The sequence below is a fragment of the Trematosphaeria pertusa genome (genome assembly GCF_010094035.1).
Source record: "Trematosphaeria pertusa strain CBS 122368 unplaced genomic scaffold BU26scaffold_9, whole genome shotgun sequence".
In the NCBI taxonomy this organism is placed as follows: domain Eukaryota; kingdom Fungi; phylum Ascomycota; class Dothideomycetes; order Pleosporales; family Trematosphaeriaceae; genus Trematosphaeria; species Trematosphaeria pertusa.
Genome location: NW_022987220.1, coordinates 1,602,018 through 1,619,914, shown reverse-complemented (window position 1 = coordinate 1,619,914; position 17,897 = coordinate 1,602,018). Strand labels below are relative to the sequence as shown.

The 17,897-nt window shown below is 55.0% G+C and overlaps 7 protein-coding genes across 7 annotated transcripts; 4 read left to right on the top strand and 3 right to left on the bottom strand.

Moving 5' to 3' along the window:
* The first annotated feature begins 64 nt into the window (after nt 1–64).
* On the top strand, nt 65–3,634 carry BU26DRAFT_520733 (RNI-like protein). The gene is made up of 2 exons (XM_033829357.1): nt 65–3,001; nt 3,091–3,634. Exons 1-2 carry the CDS (start codon nt 467–469, stop codon nt 3,448–3,450), a joined length of 2,895 nt encoding a protein of 964 aa, XP_033682639.1. The 5' UTR covers nt 65–466; the 3' UTR covers nt 3,451–3,634.
* Nucleotides 3,635–3,796: 162 nt separating this feature from the next.
* On the bottom strand, nt 3,797–5,056 carry BU26DRAFT_487281 (exosome complex exonuclease RRP41). Its single transcript, XM_033825939.1, has 2 exons — nt 4,610–5,056; nt 3,797–4,546 (listed from the first exon to the last, which is right to left on the bottom strand). Exons 1-2 carry the CDS (start codon nt 4,891–4,893, stop codon nt 4,084–4,086), a joined length of 747 nt encoding a protein of 248 aa, XP_033682638.1. The 5' UTR covers nt 4,894–5,056; the 3' UTR covers nt 3,797–4,083.
* Nucleotides 5,057–5,201: 145 nt separating this feature from the next.
* On the top strand, nt 5,202–8,934 carry BU26DRAFT_459940 (uncharacterized protein). Its single transcript, XM_033825018.1, has 2 exons — nt 5,202–5,507; nt 5,559–8,934. Exons 1-2 carry the CDS (start codon nt 5,363–5,365, stop codon nt 8,666–8,668), a joined length of 3,255 nt encoding a protein of 1,084 aa, XP_033682637.1. The 5' UTR covers nt 5,202–5,362; the 3' UTR covers nt 8,669–8,934.
* A 219-nt stretch (nt 8,935–9,153) lies between these two features.
* BU26DRAFT_566583 (uncharacterized protein) lies at nt 9,154–9,485 on the top strand (the record flags this gene model as incomplete). Its single annotated transcript, XM_033833546.1, has 3 exons — nt 9,154–9,270; nt 9,321–9,368; nt 9,420–9,485. The coding sequence occupies 3 exons, from the start codon at nt 9,154–9,156 to the stop codon at nt 9,483–9,485; spliced, it is 231 nt and encodes a 76-aa protein (XP_033682636.1).
* Nucleotides 9,486–10,677: 1,192 nt separating this feature from the next.
* On the bottom strand, nt 10,678–12,244 carry BU26DRAFT_597622 (FAD/NAD(P)-binding domain-containing protein; the record flags this gene model as incomplete). Its single annotated transcript, XM_033835008.1, has 6 exons — nt 10,678–10,738; nt 10,797–10,875; nt 10,937–11,217; nt 11,311–11,777; nt 11,834–11,902; nt 12,017–12,244. 6 exons carry the CDS (start codon nt 12,242–12,244, stop codon nt 10,678–10,680), a joined length of 1,185 nt encoding a protein of 394 aa, XP_033682635.1.
* A 79-nt stretch (nt 12,245–12,323) lies between these two features.
* BU26DRAFT_520731 (uncharacterized protein) lies at nt 12,324–14,975 on the bottom strand. Its single transcript, XM_033829356.1, has 8 exons — nt 14,391–14,975; nt 14,284–14,327; nt 14,125–14,236; nt 13,798–14,076; nt 13,475–13,747; nt 13,092–13,421; nt 13,014–13,042; nt 12,324–12,946 (listed from the first exon to the last, which is right to left on the bottom strand). Exons 1-8 carry the CDS (start codon nt 14,919–14,921, stop codon nt 12,430–12,432), a joined length of 2,115 nt encoding a protein of 704 aa, XP_033682634.1. The 5' UTR covers nt 14,922–14,975; the 3' UTR covers nt 12,324–12,429.
* Nucleotides 14,976–15,308: 333 nt separating this feature from the next.
* Nucleotides 15,309–17,825, top strand: BU26DRAFT_350993 (uncharacterized protein). The gene is made up of 3 exons (XM_033822460.1): nt 15,309–16,187; nt 16,281–16,740; nt 16,788–17,825. Exons 1-3 carry the CDS (start codon nt 15,696–15,698, stop codon nt 17,594–17,596), a joined length of 1,761 nt encoding a protein of 586 aa, XP_033682633.1. The 5' UTR covers nt 15,309–15,695; the 3' UTR covers nt 17,597–17,825.
* The last annotated feature ends 72 nt before the right edge of the window (nt 17,826–17,897 follow it).

Below are 17,897 nucleotides of genomic sequence, written 5' to 3'. Positions count from 1 at the left end.
ACCACGAGCCACTAGCCACTCCTCACTAACCACTGGCTGCCCGGGCCCACCAGCACCCGCCATCATCATCGCTCAAGCACACCACGCCTCGCCCACATCCACGACCAGCTTGCGGGCATGCCCAAATCGCCTCTGCAGCCTTTGCACGCCCTCCAGACGTAGCACCCACCGCGGCCCGCACTGCATCCCACATTGCGCCACCAATGAGAGCTGACGCTTCCGCGCTGCCCACCCGCCGTCTCGCACCGTAGCCCTCACCGACACGACGCCCGGAATTCTGCCCGCGCACGTCCAGACCGCGCTGCATGTCCGCTGCAACACGCCAGAATCGCCGCACTGCCGCAGCTTTGAGGCTTGAGCCGTCGCCGACGCCCGCCTGACGTCGCTCCCTTCCTGCCCGCCCAGCAGTTTGATCCCCCAGCAACCCCGACATCGCCTCGCACGTCGCCGCGCCGTCGCCACAACCATGCGCAGATACAGGCCCGCGGGCACCGCTGCCCACGGCAGGGCCGGCGGCGGTGTCATGGTGCCTGACCCCTTCGCCATGATCCGCGCCTACGAATCCGATACAAACCCGACCAGGCCCATCCGCCCCTCTCCTCTGACCGCGTCCACCATCCAGGGCCTGCCGCTCGACCTTCTCGACAGACTGCGCAACTTTCCGCTGTTCCTCTCCGCCCCCGACTCCTTCCTTGCCGCCATAGGAAGGCACCTCAAGCCGCAGCTCTACCAGGCGCACGACACCATCCTCACCGAGGGCGAGCAGGGCAAGGCTATGTATTGGCTAGTGCGCGGCTCCGTGCGCGTCACGTCGCGAGATGGGGAGAGCACATATGCAGAGCTAAAGCCAGGAGCTTTCTTTGGCGAAATTGGGATACTGATGAACATCCCCCGCACCGCAAACATTATCGCCAACATGCGCTCGCTGGTGGTGCGGCTGAACAAGGAAGACTTGGGGAAGGAGCTGCCCAAGTTCCCCGAGGTGGAGCGCGCAATCATGGACGAGGCCAAGGAGCGCCTGTCCATCTTGGAGCGGAAGAAGAAGGAAGTGGGCAAGAAGCTGCCGCTCGTGACTCGCCAGAACAAGCGCCCGCACGACCGGGTCGAGGGGGATGTGATAATGACAGAAACGGGCCAGGTGCAAGGCGGGGAAGTCATAAGCCTATACAAGAAGAGGAAATCCCCGAGCCCCGGTCTCGCCGATGTTGCCGCCATGAGCGTTTTCGGCACCGGGAGCATAAATGTGAGACTCTTGCTGAAAGAACTCCCGCTGTTCTCGAGCCTGCCCCCCGACATCCTGCACTTTATTGGCCTGAACGCCCAGCCACGTTCCTTCCCTCCCTTCACCGACATCATTAAGCAGGGTACCCAGGGACGCGACGTTTACTTTATCGTCAAGGGCGAGGTCGAGGTCGTGAATACAAATCCACCAGTCGAGAACGGGCACGCCGCCGCATATCTGGGTCGAAGAAAATCAATCGCTGCCGGAGAGCACACGTTCCAGCAAGTCAAGGCACGGTTAAGACCAGGGCAGTACTTCGGGGAGGTCACAAGCCTATCGCTTGCTCCTCGTCGGACGGCTACTGTTCGCTCCATCTCATCGGTGGAGTGCCTGATGATCAGCGGTGACGTGCTCAACGAGCTCTGGGAGAGGTGCACACCGGATCTGCGCCGGCAGGTCGAGCAGGTCGCCAAGGAGCGGCTCCAGGCTGCCAAAGACAATGACACGCAAATGAGGGATACTGTAGACAATACTCCCAAGATTGACGAGCTCGCCATCGCCGATATCATCATCCCACGGACGCCGAGGAAGAAGAGCGTGCCGAGCGTCACCTTCAATGACACTCCAAGCACGATAGAATTGGAAAGCCCAATAACTCCTTCGCGGAGAGAGAAGATGATGGAGCCTTTCGATCCCGACCCTTTTCTCAACGTCGACCTGGATAACGTAAGGTCAAGATCTCGGAGGGGCTCGCTCGCTCCCCCCACACCCGATTCACCTACCAGTTCGTCGAATGGCATACCCAAATCGCCGTCACCTAATGGCACGCCCCTGCCTCCTTCACCATTATCGAAGCACGCTTCAACACCACCAGAACCAGCATTCGAGATCAAACGCCCAAGGATAATACGGCGGCCGAGCAGGTTCAGCAAGGGTATCTTCCCGGATCCTGTCTTGACCAGGATTTTCAAGCATCTTGATGTGTATGAGTTGATGCAATTACGTCTTGTATCGACGCATTGGAAGCACATCATCCATACCTCACCGGATATCCTTCACACCCTCGACCTTACAAAATATAACCGCAGGGTGACCGACCGTGCTTTGGCCGACATCATATGTCCATTTGCTGGCAGCCGACCCAACTTAGTCGACATCAGCAATTGCTTCCATGTGACAGACGAAGGCTTCGCAGCGCTAGCATCAGTCTGTGGACCAACGGTCAAGATATGGCGCATGAAGAGCGTATGGGACATTACGGGTCCGGCAGTTCTGGAGATGGTGCAGAAAGCGAAGGGCCTTGAGGAAGTGGACCTCAGCAATTGCCGCAAAGTGGGCGACAACCTGCTCGCTCGCGTGATAGGGTGGGTAGTGCCAGAGCTTCCTCCCGCCATGGCAATGGCACAAGCACAACAGGCGCAAATGAACGGACGACGCTCGTTCGGCCAGAAGATGGCTGGAGCGAATGGACAGCCTGCTCCCCAGCCGCTTCCTCCTGGGACAGTAGTCGGATGTCCGAAATTGCGGCGCTTGACGCTGAGCTACTGCAAGCATATCACGGACCGGTCAATGGCACATATCGCAGTGCACGCGGCGAACCGAATCGAGCAGATCGATCTTACTAGGTGTACGACTATCACGGATATCGGCTTCCAGCACTGGAGCGTGTATCCTTTCCCCCGGTTGACAAAGTTGTGTCTAGCGGACTGCACGTATCTAACTGATAATGCAATTGTGTATCTCACGAATGCGGCGAAGGGGTTGAAGGAGCTAGATCTGGTAAGTCGCCTGTTTTCCTTCTTGCTTGATGATGGTGATCACCATCACCGACCCTTAAATAAAACCACCACTCACATCCCATCTTACAGTCTTTCTGCTGCGCCCTCTCCGACACCGCTACCGAAGTTCTTGCCCTAGGCCTCCCCTCGCTCACGCATCTCAACCTCGCATTCTGCGGTTCCGCCGTCTCCGACACGTCCCTCCGCTGCATCAGTCTCCACCTTCTCGAACTCCGCAATCTGTCCGTCCGGGGTTGCGTACGTGTGACGGGTACTGGTGTAGAAGCCGTTGTTGAAGGGTGTAGGGATCTGGAAGTATTTGATGTCAGCCAATGTAAGAATTTGCAACGGTGGTTGGATGCGGGAGGTGTCGAGGGGGTTAGGTCAAGGGGACGGAGCGTAAAGTTTGAGACGGTAGCAGATGGGAAGTGGAGGACGGGGAGGCGGTGAGGCAAGGAGTGAGAAGAGGAAGACCTGGAAGGGAAGATTTGGAAAGGAAAAGTCGAAAACGAATTGTTGTATACAGGGAGAGGCGGTCCATTGGATACAACACGATTGATGCCTGCATAAGAGCGGCAAAACACTGTACAGGCTTTTTTAGAGGTTGAATATGAGCAATTTCGAGGCCTTGGAGTACAAGGGATGGGTGTCATCGAGGTTGGATGTGGATTTAGTGGGTCATTTGTCGGAGTTTTGTTGTGCGTTGTCAGTTATCTGGATAGATCACGAGGATTGGTTCGATACGTATGATACCAGCCTGCTTATTCGAGTCGCGCAATGTACAGAGCCTTTACGACGCATACAGAATATTGATTCGGTGGATCCTTGTCTCGCATCATTGGGTCTATTTAATCGGGGTATCTTCATGTGGTCTTGTGCCTCTTGCTTCCAACGCTGATAGCGTCACGCCACTGTCTCTCTCTCTCTCCTCTCTTGAGATCCTACCTTCAGAGGCGTAAACGGACTTGAGCGTCGCATGACGCGCTTCCGCTGTGTCCTTCGATATGGCCTTCCCAAGTGTTCTGCAGTGTCGCTCTCGTTGCTCTCTCATCTCTTCAGTTGGACCCTTCTCGCGTCAATCACTTAAGAAAACCTCTTCCCATATCCTTTCACAACGCCATCTAAAATCTCCCTCACCCTCTTACACCCCTCAATCCCCACAGCCAGCATCCCCTCCACTCTCTCCATCCTTACTCTACTCTCCATCATCAGCACGCTGACTCTCTCGCTCCTGCCCAACGTTCCCACAGTCAGGAACGGCAGTTCTTGCTCCTCCAGACTATTCAGGTCGAGTAATGGGTCGGAGGACTCGGATGACGAGTCGGAAGTGCTGGAGGACGCAGCTGTGCAGGCTACTAGGTAGTCTGTCATTGGCACGCCCGCGTCGATGAGCGCGAGGGTTGCAGCGTTGAGGCAGGCGGCGAGGAGAGACCCGTCTTGGGAGAGGATGTGGACGTTTAGGGTTATGGTGGAGTGCGGGTAGAGGTGGGTTAGGAGGAGGGAGGAGTAGGCGGTTTCAAGGCAGTGTTGCATTTCGCTCGTTCTCCTGCATCCGCATTAGCATCCTACCCATTCAATCGAAGCCCCCATTCTCCCCCAAACAACGTACTTGTCACTCTTCCGCCGTCTCCTCTCCACGCCACTGAAGCCCGCAAACCCGATCTCGACTTCTACTTTCGCCTCGCTGTCCTTCCCGCCGCGCTGGCCGGATTGCCGGCCCTCTGCAGGACCCGTGACGTTGCAGAGCACCTTCGTGTTGCCCATTTCGAGGTACGAGGAGCCGTCGGCGGCGGCTTGCGTGCTGATTTGTGCGTGCAGCCGACGGAGCTCGTTCCAGCGGCGGCCGTCGAGACGGAGGAGGGCGAGCGAGTAGGTGGATGTGTCGAGCGGCATTGTGCGGGGTGTGAAGGGTGTCGGTGGATGGAGTTAAGAGCCGCTCATATAAAGGGCATCCGGGCCGGGTGTAAGTAGTGCGCAAGCGGGCGGGGGATGGGGGCGCGAAATATGTTGAGTGCTCTGGCAATTGAAGCAACTTACAAAAGTGCTTTCAAGAGCTTGACGCCAAACTAATTTAGCTGCGGTCATTGCGGGATGCAAGGGCCGGCTTGGTGATCGCCGGCCCCGCTTTCGCACGTGATGGCGTGCTAGCGCGAACTGTTGAAGCGCGGCGTCCACCATTCCTCTGAAGGACTTGCCTTCCACCTCCATTTGGCTGGGCACTCGCGGAGAAAGATGGCTCCCTTTCGCAGCCATCACTGCTTTCACCTCATTTTCTTCCGCACTAGGATCTAAATCCGCACATCCACCAGACGCACGCCTGTTCGCCTTCAAATTACCATCCGACTCATTATCAACCTTCGCCATGTCGCGCTATCACGGCAAGGACAAGGAGCATGAGCGGGCATTACGCGCCTTTGCTGAGAGTCAACCTGACAGCGATAGCGAAGATGGCCTTGATATTGTCGAATCATCACGTAAAGGTCTGGATCTCTCGCAATACATTGACGGTCAGTTGATGTCCTCTACTTTGCTTAGTATGGCATGCTAACTCCTCATAGCTCTCACCCAGACTCAAACGCAATCCCAGGATGCGGATCTAGGGGAGCCAGCCGATGGAGTCACCGATGACGAAAGCCAGGAAGTTTTGGAAGCCTCCGCTTCTGCGGTCGAGCAGCGCTCAGGCGCCACACGCCACAAGGACAAAGTCTCCACGTCAGAAAAGACGCCGGATACCACCGCGGATGATTCGGTATCCGAATGGTCAGAAGAGGACCTCACAACATATCGCACTCCCAAAGAACGCAGGACACTGAAGCGAAAGCGGGTCGCCGCGGAAACCAACAGGATCCGGGCGTTGAAAAAGTCTCGCGCTGCGGCTACTACCAGCATCGTCGGTAGGAAGCCCAGGCCCAAAAAAACAGACCATGGCATAGCGGGCTTCAGCACTGACTCAGTTGGCGAGGATGGAGATGCTAAGGACACCTTCCTCGACGAGCCAACGCCGGAGTACATCGAAGCGCGGAAGCGGAAACTGAAGAAGCTTCACGAGGCTGGACTGCGGTATCCACCTAGCTATGCGGATATTGATTTTTCGGATTCGGAGTCGGAGGAGAAACCCGTACTTGACAGCGTGATCAAGACCCAGCGAGGGAAGAGGAGTATACGGTTGCGCGAATCTTGGGGTGTCATCCCAGCGTCGATTGCTCAATGGCTCCGAGATTATCAGATTGAGGGGGTGCAATTCCTTCACGAGCGCTTCGTCAAACAGACGGGTGCGCTGTTAGGCGACGACATGGGTTTAGGTAAAACTATCCAAGTCATCGCCTTCCTCACTGCGGCATTTGGAAAGACGGGGACGAAGCGCGACGCCAAATGCATGCGCAAGATCCGCCGATATGGAGACGGCTGCTGGTATCCTAAAGTCCTGATCGTTTGCCCCGGCGGCCTGATGCGCAACTGGGAGGACGAACTTGAGAAATGGGGTTGGTGGGAAGTGTACAAGTACCACGGCAATCCGGTCGACAGGAAAGGCGTCCTCGGAGCAGCCCGCAAGGGAATGCTGGAGATCATGATCACCACTTACGACACGTATCGCAACAATGAGGGCGAGATCAATACGATTGACTGGGACTGCGTCATAGCGGATGAATGCCACCAGATCAAGAACAAGAACGCGGAGATCACGAAGGCGATGAACAAGGTCAATGCGCTTTGTCGCATTGGTCTCACCGGAACGGCCATCCAGAACAAGTACGAAGAGCTCTGGAATCTTCTCAACTGGGCTCGGCCCGGTGCATACGGTTCAGCGCAAGAGTGGAAGCAGATGATCAGCATCCCGCTCAAGATGGGGCAGGCCCATGATGCCAGCTATGCTCAGCTAGCAGACGCGCGGAGCAAAGCCCAGGAACTGGTCAATGGTATCTTACCCAGTGTTTTCCTTCGCCGAATGAAGACCCTCATTGCCGATCAGCTGCCCAAGAAGAGCGACCGGGTCGTCTTCTGCCAGCTCACCGAATCCCAAGCGGACGCCTACCGCGCCTTCATCGAGAGTGACAAATGCGAGTTCATCCGCACTGCAAAGGAGCCTTGCGATTGTGGTTCCGGAAAGACACGCGGCTGGTGCTGCTATGTCGAGGTCCCGAACGAAGGCAAATGGTCCAAATTCATGTTCCCCTGCATGGTCGCCCTCCAGAAACTCTCCAACCATCTCGGACTCCTCTTACCCCGATCCAGCGACAACAATGAGAAGCAAGCTAAAGACCTCGAGAGCCTGCAGACCGCGTGTCCAGATACCTGGAGAGATCTCTACCGCATCCGCGACAGCATCCTACTCCAAGGAGGCCAGCGCGAACTGTGCGGGAAATGGAAAGTCCTCAAGCGGCTCCTCGACTTCTGGCACTCCAACGGTGACAAAGTGCTCGTCTTCTCGCATTCTGTCCGCTTGCTGCGCCTCTTGAAATCCCTTTTCGATATCGACGGCACCAAATACAACTTCTCCTACCTCGATGGTAGTATGAGCTATGAAGACCGCGCCAAAGCCGTCGCCGACTTCAACTCGGACCCTAATCAATTCGTCTTCTTGATCAGCACACGCGCTGGCGGCGTCGGACTTAACATAACCTCTGCGAATAAAGTCGTCGTCGTGGATCCGAATTGGAATCCTGCGTATGATTTACAGGCTCAGGACCGCGCATATCGTATCGGGCAGACACGTGATGTGGAAGTATTTCGTCTTATCTCCTCAGGCACAATTGAAGAGATCGTCTACGCAAGACAGATCTACAAGCAGCAGCAGGCAAACATTGGATACACGGCATCGGACGAGCGCCGCTACTTCAAGGGCGTGATGGATGAGTCCGGAAAGAAAGGCGAACTTTTCGGTCTAGAGAACCTTTTCACATTTCAAGAAAACAGCCTGCTCTTGCGCGACATCATGCACAAAACCAACGTCGCCGAGACCCGCGCGGGCGTCAACGCAATGTCGTTCGACGCTTCACAACTTGACTCCTCTGACGATGACGACGACGACTTCCTCTCCAACAAATCACTCGGCCTGCCCGACGACGATATCTCCATGACGAGCCAGATAAAGAAGCTAGCTGATTCGTTCACTTCTACTCCAACCCGGTCCTCTGGAAAGAAGAACCCTTCGAAGAAAGCAGGTCCGGATCCGATTAATGCGATCCTGGCAAAAGCAGGCGTGCAGTACACACACGAGAACAGCGAAGTCATAGGTCGCAGCGAAGTCGAAGCCCGCCTTAGCAAACAAGCCATGGAATTCAAAAACGACGTCGACTTAGGCCGGAAACGCGTCTTCGCTGCCTCGCAGTCCCAGTCGCAATCTCAATCGCAGCCCCCGTCCACGTACTTGCACCCATTAGCCTTTGGCCCGGACGAGGACGTGCAACACAGCGGTGACGAAGATGGGCTGAGGATCCATGCGGACGTGAAGCAGGGCGGGGAGTTTAAGGTTAATTATAGATACCGACCTAGCGAGGCAGTGAGGAGGAGGCAGTTCTGTGAGATCAGTCGCGTGTGGGGGTTTGAAGACCCGGCGGAGTTTGCGCTATTGGTGGAGGGATGGACGCAAGAGGAGAGGAGGAGGGCGCTGGAGAGGTTCTATCGTGTGAGACGGAAGGAGATTTTGACGGAGTTTGGAGGAAAGTAAAATGTTGGGGACTGGGTAGGGAGGATACGGATGGCGTTTGATACCCTGGGCTTTGGATTTTGGATTTTGGATTTAATGAGTGACGTGGGTTAAACAGAGTTAGAAGCCCCGGTGGCAAAAAGCGAGGAGGTGGATGATAATGCATCCGTGCTAGAGTTTACGGAGACGAGCGGAACCCATTCACAGCCCTGGTAGAGGAAGCCGCGAAGTTGCCGAAGGAGCGCGCAAAAGGGATAGAACAGAGAGCGACAAGAATCCCTCTTGGCTCTATCGGCTTCAGATCCCTTGTCAAACCGTGCATCCAGAACAGCACTTTCATATGCTTGCGGAGAGCTCTTGAATGTCAGCGGTGCGAATGAACAGGCAGGACGTCTTGCAGCAGTTCGCAGATTGCAAATTGCTTTTCCGGAGGAAACATTGATCAACCCTGCCAACCCTACAGTCCGACATCCCCGTGTTTAAGAGCAGGAGTGCCTTACTCCAGTATGCTCATCGTTGCGGTCGCTGGCGGTATAGGGAACGTGCGCCGCACCGTAGTCGAAGAGATACTGCAGCGTATGGAGCAGAGATGTAGTAGCGCCTCGCTTGACTCCTACATCCACGTTAGTACGCCTATTCCCCTGTTAGCAGCAGGCGCTGATACACGGAGTAGCACAAGCCAGGCTCTCGACCTAAGAACATCCCACCCACTTTCCCAGAAGTAAGTGGAGTGGAGTATTCTGCACCTTCGTCCATACGCGACATGCTGCAGCAGCGCAACATAAACACCGTCATCTCGGCTCTGAATCTGCCCCAGCCGAGCGTCGCAGACGCATAACTCAACCCCCTGCGCGGTAGCCGAGTCCGACGTCGTGAAGCGCTTTATCTCAAGTGAGTTCAACATTGACTATAACTGTTCCTCCTTGTACGTCCCTCTTCAACTTTGACCACCAACAGCACCCATAATACGCCAACGCAACGCACAGACACACGCACCCGCCGCGGGTCCTGTACCAACAAACCGCAGCAGAGCCGCGTAAGTACACCAATCTAATATACACCCTGTCCCCGAACTCGAGCCGATTCGGCTCGATACTTTTCTGAGAGAGTGTTGGGCGAAGGCGAGGTAATCTATCTTATAATTTGAGTAGATCGGTCTCCCCCCCTACCTTCGCCGAAGGCCTTAAAATACCACCGTTACAACCGTCAAATCCGCCTCTAACTTTACTTACTACTCCGTATATTTTCCGCCTTCTGTATACCTTGCCGTCGCCGTGCAAAGTTAACGCTTTTTGTCCGTGCAGCGCACCTTTTTTATCTCACGGGCCTCCTCACGGGCCCCCCTACGGCCTCCTTACGGGTTGAAGATATCCCGCTCCGTAGTGCTCCTTTTCTATAAAACTCTTCTCTTTACTCTCTCTTCTCTTTCTCTACTCTGTGCGAACAAGCTCCGCAGGAAAGGGGGGTCCTAGGGGGTCTCCCCCTAGTAGGATTATATCCTACCTCTATTACTCGTAGGCGCTGGCTCTGCTGGCTTGTTAACGGTAGGCTGCGCTGGCTCCGCTGGCTGGTTAACGGTAAGCTGCGCTGGCTTGTTAACGGCAGAGGCAATTCACAGGCCCTGGCTGCGCTAGCTCGTTAACGCGCCTAGCCCCTCTACCCCCTATACAACTCCACCCCCTACACAAGAAATCCTTCGCTGGCCGATCGACTGGCATTAAGTAGAATGGATGGGGCCTCAATTTGGCTGGCATTGTATTCGTAGTATGCTAGTGTCTTCTTTGTCATAGTCAGGTCGAGCCAATTGATAACCGCGCCATGCATTAGAAATCGCTCCCTGAACGTGATCATGCTTCCATGGTAGAATTATGAGGGATGTAAACCGTGGTATCTATCAGTACGAACGACAACCTATAGAAAGGATCACCGCCGAAATCCCTCGCGCTTCTTCACAGCTGTGACCCGACTCTCCAGCAATCACGCCGTTGGAGAGCTGGAGGCCAATTGGCAAACCCTTGATGAAAGGACCCCTAAAAGGGAACGTTCCTCCGCCGCGCAAAAGCCTCGTCAATATCCTTGTACATATCGTACCTGGTGGCAGTATTAGTAATTAACCGCGGTCCCCAACTTTAGGGGCTCGGGGACTCACGCATTCATTTCTTCGATCGTCAACTTCTTCTTCTCGTCTTCGACTTTGTAGTTGGGATTGTTGGTGTCGCTTGGAAAACCTGCCGAACGTGTGCAATTCAGTGCTCGTCATCATTTAGATGTTACTTGGGGCGAGCTTACCTATGCGCTCATTGATGTTGGTGGCAGCCTTCGCCACAGCTGCTTGAATCTTTGTGACCCGGGGAAGGCGGACTTCCTCATAGACGGAGGGGGCCTCCTTGATGTCTCCCCTAAAGTAGTTCGGGCTGAACAGGATGCCGAGAGCAGCCGCATCCTCGATAGCTGCACAGGCTCCCTGAGATTGGTGTGGCATCATCTCTGTTGCGTTAGCCAGGTCGCAACACGTGTAGCGGAAAAATACGTACGGGATGACCAGCATCGCCCAGCGAGCAAGCGTTGGCCTTAGTGATGTATGGATATTGCTGGCTGAAGACAGTATGTCAGCGCGAGATCCATGAGGCTCTGTAACTTAGCTTGAGCTGCGATGGACGTACTGAACCCATAATCTCCATGGCTGGATTTCAGTGCCTCTAGCGAGATGAGCCTTCACCTGAGCATCCAGCTCGGGGTACGGAGCGAGCAGTTCTTCGACCGGCCGGTTCTCGCCGCCCCAGGCGTGATTGATGCACTCGCCCTGAGTGCGCGGAAAGAAGCAGTAGTAGGACAGTAGCTTGCCGCCGTTGCAAGGGGAGAGGACGATCTTATCCCACTTGCCCTCCTGGCCGCCCCAGTACTCCAGAGCGCTGTCCTGCGAGTAGTCGACCAAGCCTAGGCGTACTGTGTCCTCGGTGCGAACATTAGCGTGGAGGCAACTTGAATCTGAAGCCCGCTTTTCGGTGTTGAGCCCGATGATCTTGCGAACTATGGAGCCGATGCCGTCTGCTCCAACTACGAGGTCGTGCTGAGCCATGTATCCATTGGAGAATGTTATGACTCCATTCTCGAGCTTGATATCCTTGCACTACACACTGAGTGTGAGCGATACATAAGTGAGAAGCGCTGGTTCATGCCACTTACAGAGTGATTAACCAGCAGCTCGGCCGGGCTACCCTGCAGTGCACAATCTTTGAGCATACGGTGCATGTGCTGGCGTTGGAACATATTGTAGACGTAACTCCAGCGTTATTCGTAGCCATCGAGCGTGTAGATGCTGATCGGTTCGCCTTTCTTCCAGTCACGGTTGATGAGCTTGCGCAGCACCACGGGATCCCCTTTCTCGATATCAACACCCCATTCGTGAAGCCAGCGTGTTAAGTTGGCAGCGCATGACACAGAGGCGCCCACCTCACCGGCGAAGTCGTTGCGCTCATAGATGGCTACGTCGTGGCCGGCGCGGCGGAGGGAGATAGCAGTCGACATGCCACCGATACCACCGCCTACAACGGCGACGCTCAGTTGTCTCCACTGGGATGCAGGATGAGAGCCCATTGCGATAGTTGGGTGCTGTGTGGTGATGTATCAATTGATGTTAAACCTGCAAAGAGGGAGAGGGGAGATGAAGGCGCGGTGGAAGGTCTAAATAGAGGAAGTCGCTCTAGCGGTCCGCAAACCCAAATAAGGACGGGTACCCTAGCGCGATGTAAAGCCTCAAATCTCTCATTTCTGGGTTCTTACTACGCATCTTTGACATCAATAACAGTATCCTTACTCGTTCTCTCATCCTCACCCTTCACCGACTCCGCCTTACTCTCCGGCACGGCCTGCATAGTGCCCAGCCGCACCAGTCCACTCTGCCTCCCTTCTCCCATAGCCTCCACCATCTTCTTGATATTCGGATGGCTCATCTCCCTCTCCCTCTCCCTCTCCCTTCTCTTCTCTCTATGCCCATCTCTACCTTGCTGCCCCATCCGCAGCCGCATTCCTTCTTCAGTCGACAGCGTCCGATTGACAGGGTTCGGATCGATGTCACTCTCGACGACCGATTTCGGTTTGGGCTTCGGTCGTATCCACCGCCAAAAGGCTTTGGTCTTTGCAGCCCAGATGCGGTAGCCGAAGTCTGTGGAAAGGAAGCCAATGAGTGAGAAGCAGGGGATGCATACGGCGGCAAGGGTTATGCCAAAGGGCCACCATGGCGTGGGGTCGGCGGGCATGTTGGTCATTCCGAAGACAGAGGTGACGAAAGTGAGCGGCCTGTAGTTCATCAGTATGTCACAGAGGAGACGCTGGATATGGCGGAGAAGGTGGGGTCCCTGCATACATAAAGAACAAGTTTACAATGGTCAGAAGCTAGAAGCTTGTCAGTGCACGTATGCTTATCCTTGCTTGGGGTGCACACCTTGATGTTTCGTCCCTGCTGCACAGTGATGTCCGAGAGCTCGACTGACTTCCGAGATTCCTGAATACTAGTCCCCGAGAACAAATGATCTTGCAGGGACTTGATCTCATGCCGCCGTTCGTTATTTTCGCGCTGGAGAATCCTCAACTCTTTCATCTCTCGTTCAAACTCCAATCGGAGGTGTCGTAGTCGCCTCTTCCAATGATCGTTCCGCGGCGACTCCTCAAATAGAGGCCACAGGGTCTTACTCTTGCCTTCCCAGACTTCGTCGGTAAAACAGTCTTCAAATGCGTCAATCATCGCTTTTATGCTATCGTTGACGTTACCGAGCTACCGAAAGTAAGAAAGATATCTTGCGCTACATTCCGTTTAGGCACGCTTACCGTCTGATGTGCATAGAAATAGCGTCGTGTCCAAGTGAAGGCCGCGTCCTCGAAAAGCCTCTGATCGCGGAGCTCCTTGTCGAAAATGAAGCCCAGTGGAGGCGTTATGAGCCTGGTGATCCTCTTGTAAATTTCATCGTATCTCTTCCTAGCATCTCTGTATTCGGTGAGCAGTGCATAGAGGAAGGCTTCAGGACCATTGAGATAGCGGTGACCTGATTCGAATGTATCCGGGGTGGCTTTCCAATCGGGGAAACATTCAATTTGAAGGACCTGTCCATGCTTAGCGCTCGGCAAGCAAACTACCACAGAGTCAAACGCACCTGCCACGGAGACCAAATATCTTGCACCCAGCCGTACTTTGTCCGCGCTCGCCTATGCCGATTCCGGAGACGCCGTGGTTTGTCATCATAAAGGGCCAAAGCGACAACTGCACTGCAACGCGACATTGGGATATGGTTTTCATCAGAACGTCCATCTTTATCCGCCCGCTGCCATTCCATAGGTTTGCATTCATCGCCGATAATAGTGTAGTACTCGAAGTTGAAGAAGAAGGTTTTCTGGTGCTTCCGGTCCTCGTGGAATGCGCGATGCATGTGAGCCTGCAAGGTCAGTCCCGTATATACTATAGGCCGACATGCGGGGCTTACGGATGATGCCTCGGTTTGAACCAGGTGTTTAAACAGTTCATCCACATCGAATGTCTGGTGCATTGTGAGGTGTAAAGCACCAAATAGGATCGGCGATGGTTCGCGTGCAATCCTATACGCCGTGAGAATAGTTCATGAATGATGTATTGGTAGGCCTACGTGATGCGCCCAACGACCGTCCCGTCAGTGCTTTTGCCGATATCCTAGAGTTCAATCAGACTGGGCTCCGCATTACCAAACCTCCTTCCGCGCAATACACTACATACTCTTATAGAGTGCCAGATCTCTGTGGCCCTAGACATCTCGTTTTGGGGACCACCGCTTGTCTCAACCAATTGCGCAAGCCCATCAGGTCCAACGTCGTAGACCTGGAAATGAGAGTAATGGCTTCTGTCATCAGCAGGCCCAGGATCCAAGTGGAAGAGGTGAGGCTGTTTCGTAAGTTTCGCAGGATCCGTAATCACAGGCGCTAGTATCTGCCGTCCATGCTCTTCGAAGTCATACTTTTTCAGGTGCTCACGCAGGTGTTCGTGGTCAAAGGACTGCGACGGTAATTGGTCCTGGACGAAGTATGACCCATCTTCTTCATCGCTGTCATCGGAGAGTGTGGAAGAGTCGGCGAAAACAGCATTGACGCCTCGATCATCCCGAGTTGATGCTCGGCGGAAGTTCGGGTTCGGATCTTCCGCGGGGCCGAAGGATCCATTCGATAAGGATAATGTCTTCAGCAGTGTGTCGTGGGAGCGGTGGAGGGACTCCAGTTGCTTGCGGAGCTCTTCCACTTCGTTCGTCGCCATCTGAATGGGAAGTTGGACGGCGCCAGGCTGGAAATCATCACAGGAAAAGTTGGCAAGGAAGGCTGAAGCAACGGGATCCGCGTGAGGCTCTTCGCCTACTTTTAAGCGGACAACGCATTCCCATCCCAAGGTTCTGGCCCCCAAACTAGCCTAACACGGCGACGAGTCTTGTGCTTATTGAGCAGGGGAGATATTCTGCTCCAATGTGCGTCTCTGGCCAAGGCGTCTCGATTGCAAGTTGACGCAGGCGTTGATGGGGTTGAACGGCTGCTATCGAGATGATGGGGCCGAGCCAGAGAAGGCCAGACTCCAGCAACACTACCTACTGGGTAAGCCCACTCACCGCCTTTTGCTCGACCGCCCGCCGAGGATCTGAATGCCCATAGACCGTCCATATGAGGCGCACAAGCTCGCCAGGCTACCGATACCGACCTGGCAGACAGTGTGGCCCAAGCAGCGGGGTTCCCAGCCTCACGCTTGCACGTCCCGGTTCGTGGCATGCTGTAACACATAGATGCCGGCCATGTAGCAGCCTCTGTTGAGAACACATTGAAGACGTGAAGCTCGCGGTGGAAGGCGAGAGAAGGCACAAGATGGACGTTGGCGGCCAACGGACGGTTCGCGGAGGTCCATTATCGCACCTTCCCCATTCGTCCAAACCGCGGTTCCCGATTCCGTATCGATAAGCGCGACGTCTTCGCCCTCAAGAAATTCTCACGTCCCCATCATCCCCCCTTCCGCTCGTCATTGCCAATACTAGGGCCTAGAGGCATCATGCCTTCCCTTTCGACGCTCCTCTTTGCCTCGTTTCCCCTGCTGCTCATCGCCATCATTTGGCAGAACCCAGACCCCATCATCAAGCCAATCACCGGACACATCGCCTTCAAAATAATCCGGCAGTTCTTCGAGACAACGCACTGCTACGTCTCTGTCAAGACCAATTCAGCGCGTCTTCCACATGCGGAGTGCTTCAGTGTTTCGAACGGCAAGTTCTCGAGGGTCTTCATCGACGAGACATCCTTTCCGGTCGTGAAGGAGGCACGGAAGGGGCACGTGATTCCTGGTTTGTGGGATGGTCATGGACATTTGCTCCCATATGGCGAGTTGATGGACTCTGTCAATCTTTTCGGGGCCCAGACCATGGATGGGGTGAAGGAGAGACTTGTCCGGTACAAAGCGAGCCGTCCCGAAGCCGGGACCGCAGAGCAATGGCTGCGAGGCATGGGATGGGACCAAGCCAATTTTGAGGGGAAATGGCCCGTGGCAGTGAGTGGACTCTCTCCTGGCCTAACCCGTAGCCCTACACATTTCCAGGCGCGTTTTCGCTTTTCGAGAAGTTCCTTGCTAATATAGGTGCAGAAAGACCTGGAGATCGGAGATCAGTTCAAGGATATGTATGTCATGCTTGATCGTGTAGACGTGCATTGCATCTGGGTATCCGAGAAAGTACTGTCTCTTCTGCCAAACCCTCTTCCAGAAGTATCAGGCGGAGAGACCCCCGCGAAAGGAGTCTTCTGCGATAATGCAATGGACATTGTCATGAAGTATTACCCGAAGCCGAGCAAAGAGCGCAAAACCAAGTTCATCAAGGACGCCATGTGGGAACTGAACAAGCTTGGCATTGTTGGCGTGCACGATGCCGGAGTGTTTCCCTCGGAGCTCGAACTCTACGAAGAGCTGTCAGCAGACGAAAACTGGAATGTCCGGGTCTACGCGATGATGGAATGCGAGACGCGCAATACATTTTGTCCGCAAGATATTGCTAAGATCAGCACGACAAACGGGATGCTGCACGTAAGGAGCGTCAAGCTTTTCGCAGGTGGGTGTTGCCACTATTGTTGTGCAACGACATGCTAACTCCATTAGATGGCGCTCTCGGGAGCTGGGGTAGTGCTATGATCGAGCCATACAGCGACAAGCAGAGCTCCTCCGGATCGCTTCTCATCAACGCCACCACACTCTCCAAGCTGACGCATGAGTGGGCAACCGCGGGATATCAAGTAAACATCCACGCGATCGGCGACCTGGCCAATCGCCTCGCCGTTGACGCCTTCGAGGAGGCCCTCAAAGGTCTGTGCCCCGGATCTACACTCCGGGAGTGCCAGTCCCAGCATCGATTTCGCATCGAACACGCTCAAATCATCCATCCGGATGACCAGCGCCGAATGGCAGAGCTCGGCATTATCCCGTCCATACAACCCACGCACGCGACCTCGGACATGCCGTATGCAGAGACTAGACTCGGCAAGCCGCGCACCGAAAAAGAGGCCTATCGCATGCGGTCGCTCTTACCACTCAACCCCGTCTTCGGAAGCGATTTCCCCGTGGAGCCGGCCGATATCTTCGAAGGCATCTACGCCGCAGTCACGCGGCGCAGCCCGCGGACAGGCCTTGACGCAGAAGGTGGGACCAAAGGCTGGTATTCGTCGGAGACAGTCACAATTGAGGACGCACTAGAGGGCTTCACCGTCAATCCCGCGTATGCTGCATTCCTCGAAGGAAAAGCCGGTGTCATCGAAACGGGGGCATATGCAGACTGGATCGTCCTCGAAGAACCATTGGAGGCTGTCGACCTAGAATCCCTACGGAAACTCAAGGTGAAGGAGACGTGGGTAGGTGGCAAGCGAGTGTACAAACGGGCTGGCCCGGAGGAAGCCCCATGGGTGCAGAACTGAACGTCAGAGAACCCTGCGATACCCCACGCTGCACGGCATAGGCCTCCAAACCGCGATATCCGCTGAGGCCTACATGAAATCCTGTAGGCTGCTGCCGTACTAGGCCTACAGTAGCTACAGGATTTCGCTTCTGCGCTTCTTGGGCTGCATGCCACACCCCCATCCTAGCTCCAATACAGTCAAGTCTTCCCACCCCTTAAGTATCTATACCGCATTTGCAATTTACGCCATGGTGTCACTGCTCTCTCGGGCTAGTTCCCGCCTGTCGGCCAAATTCCACGGACCATATGCCATCACGGTG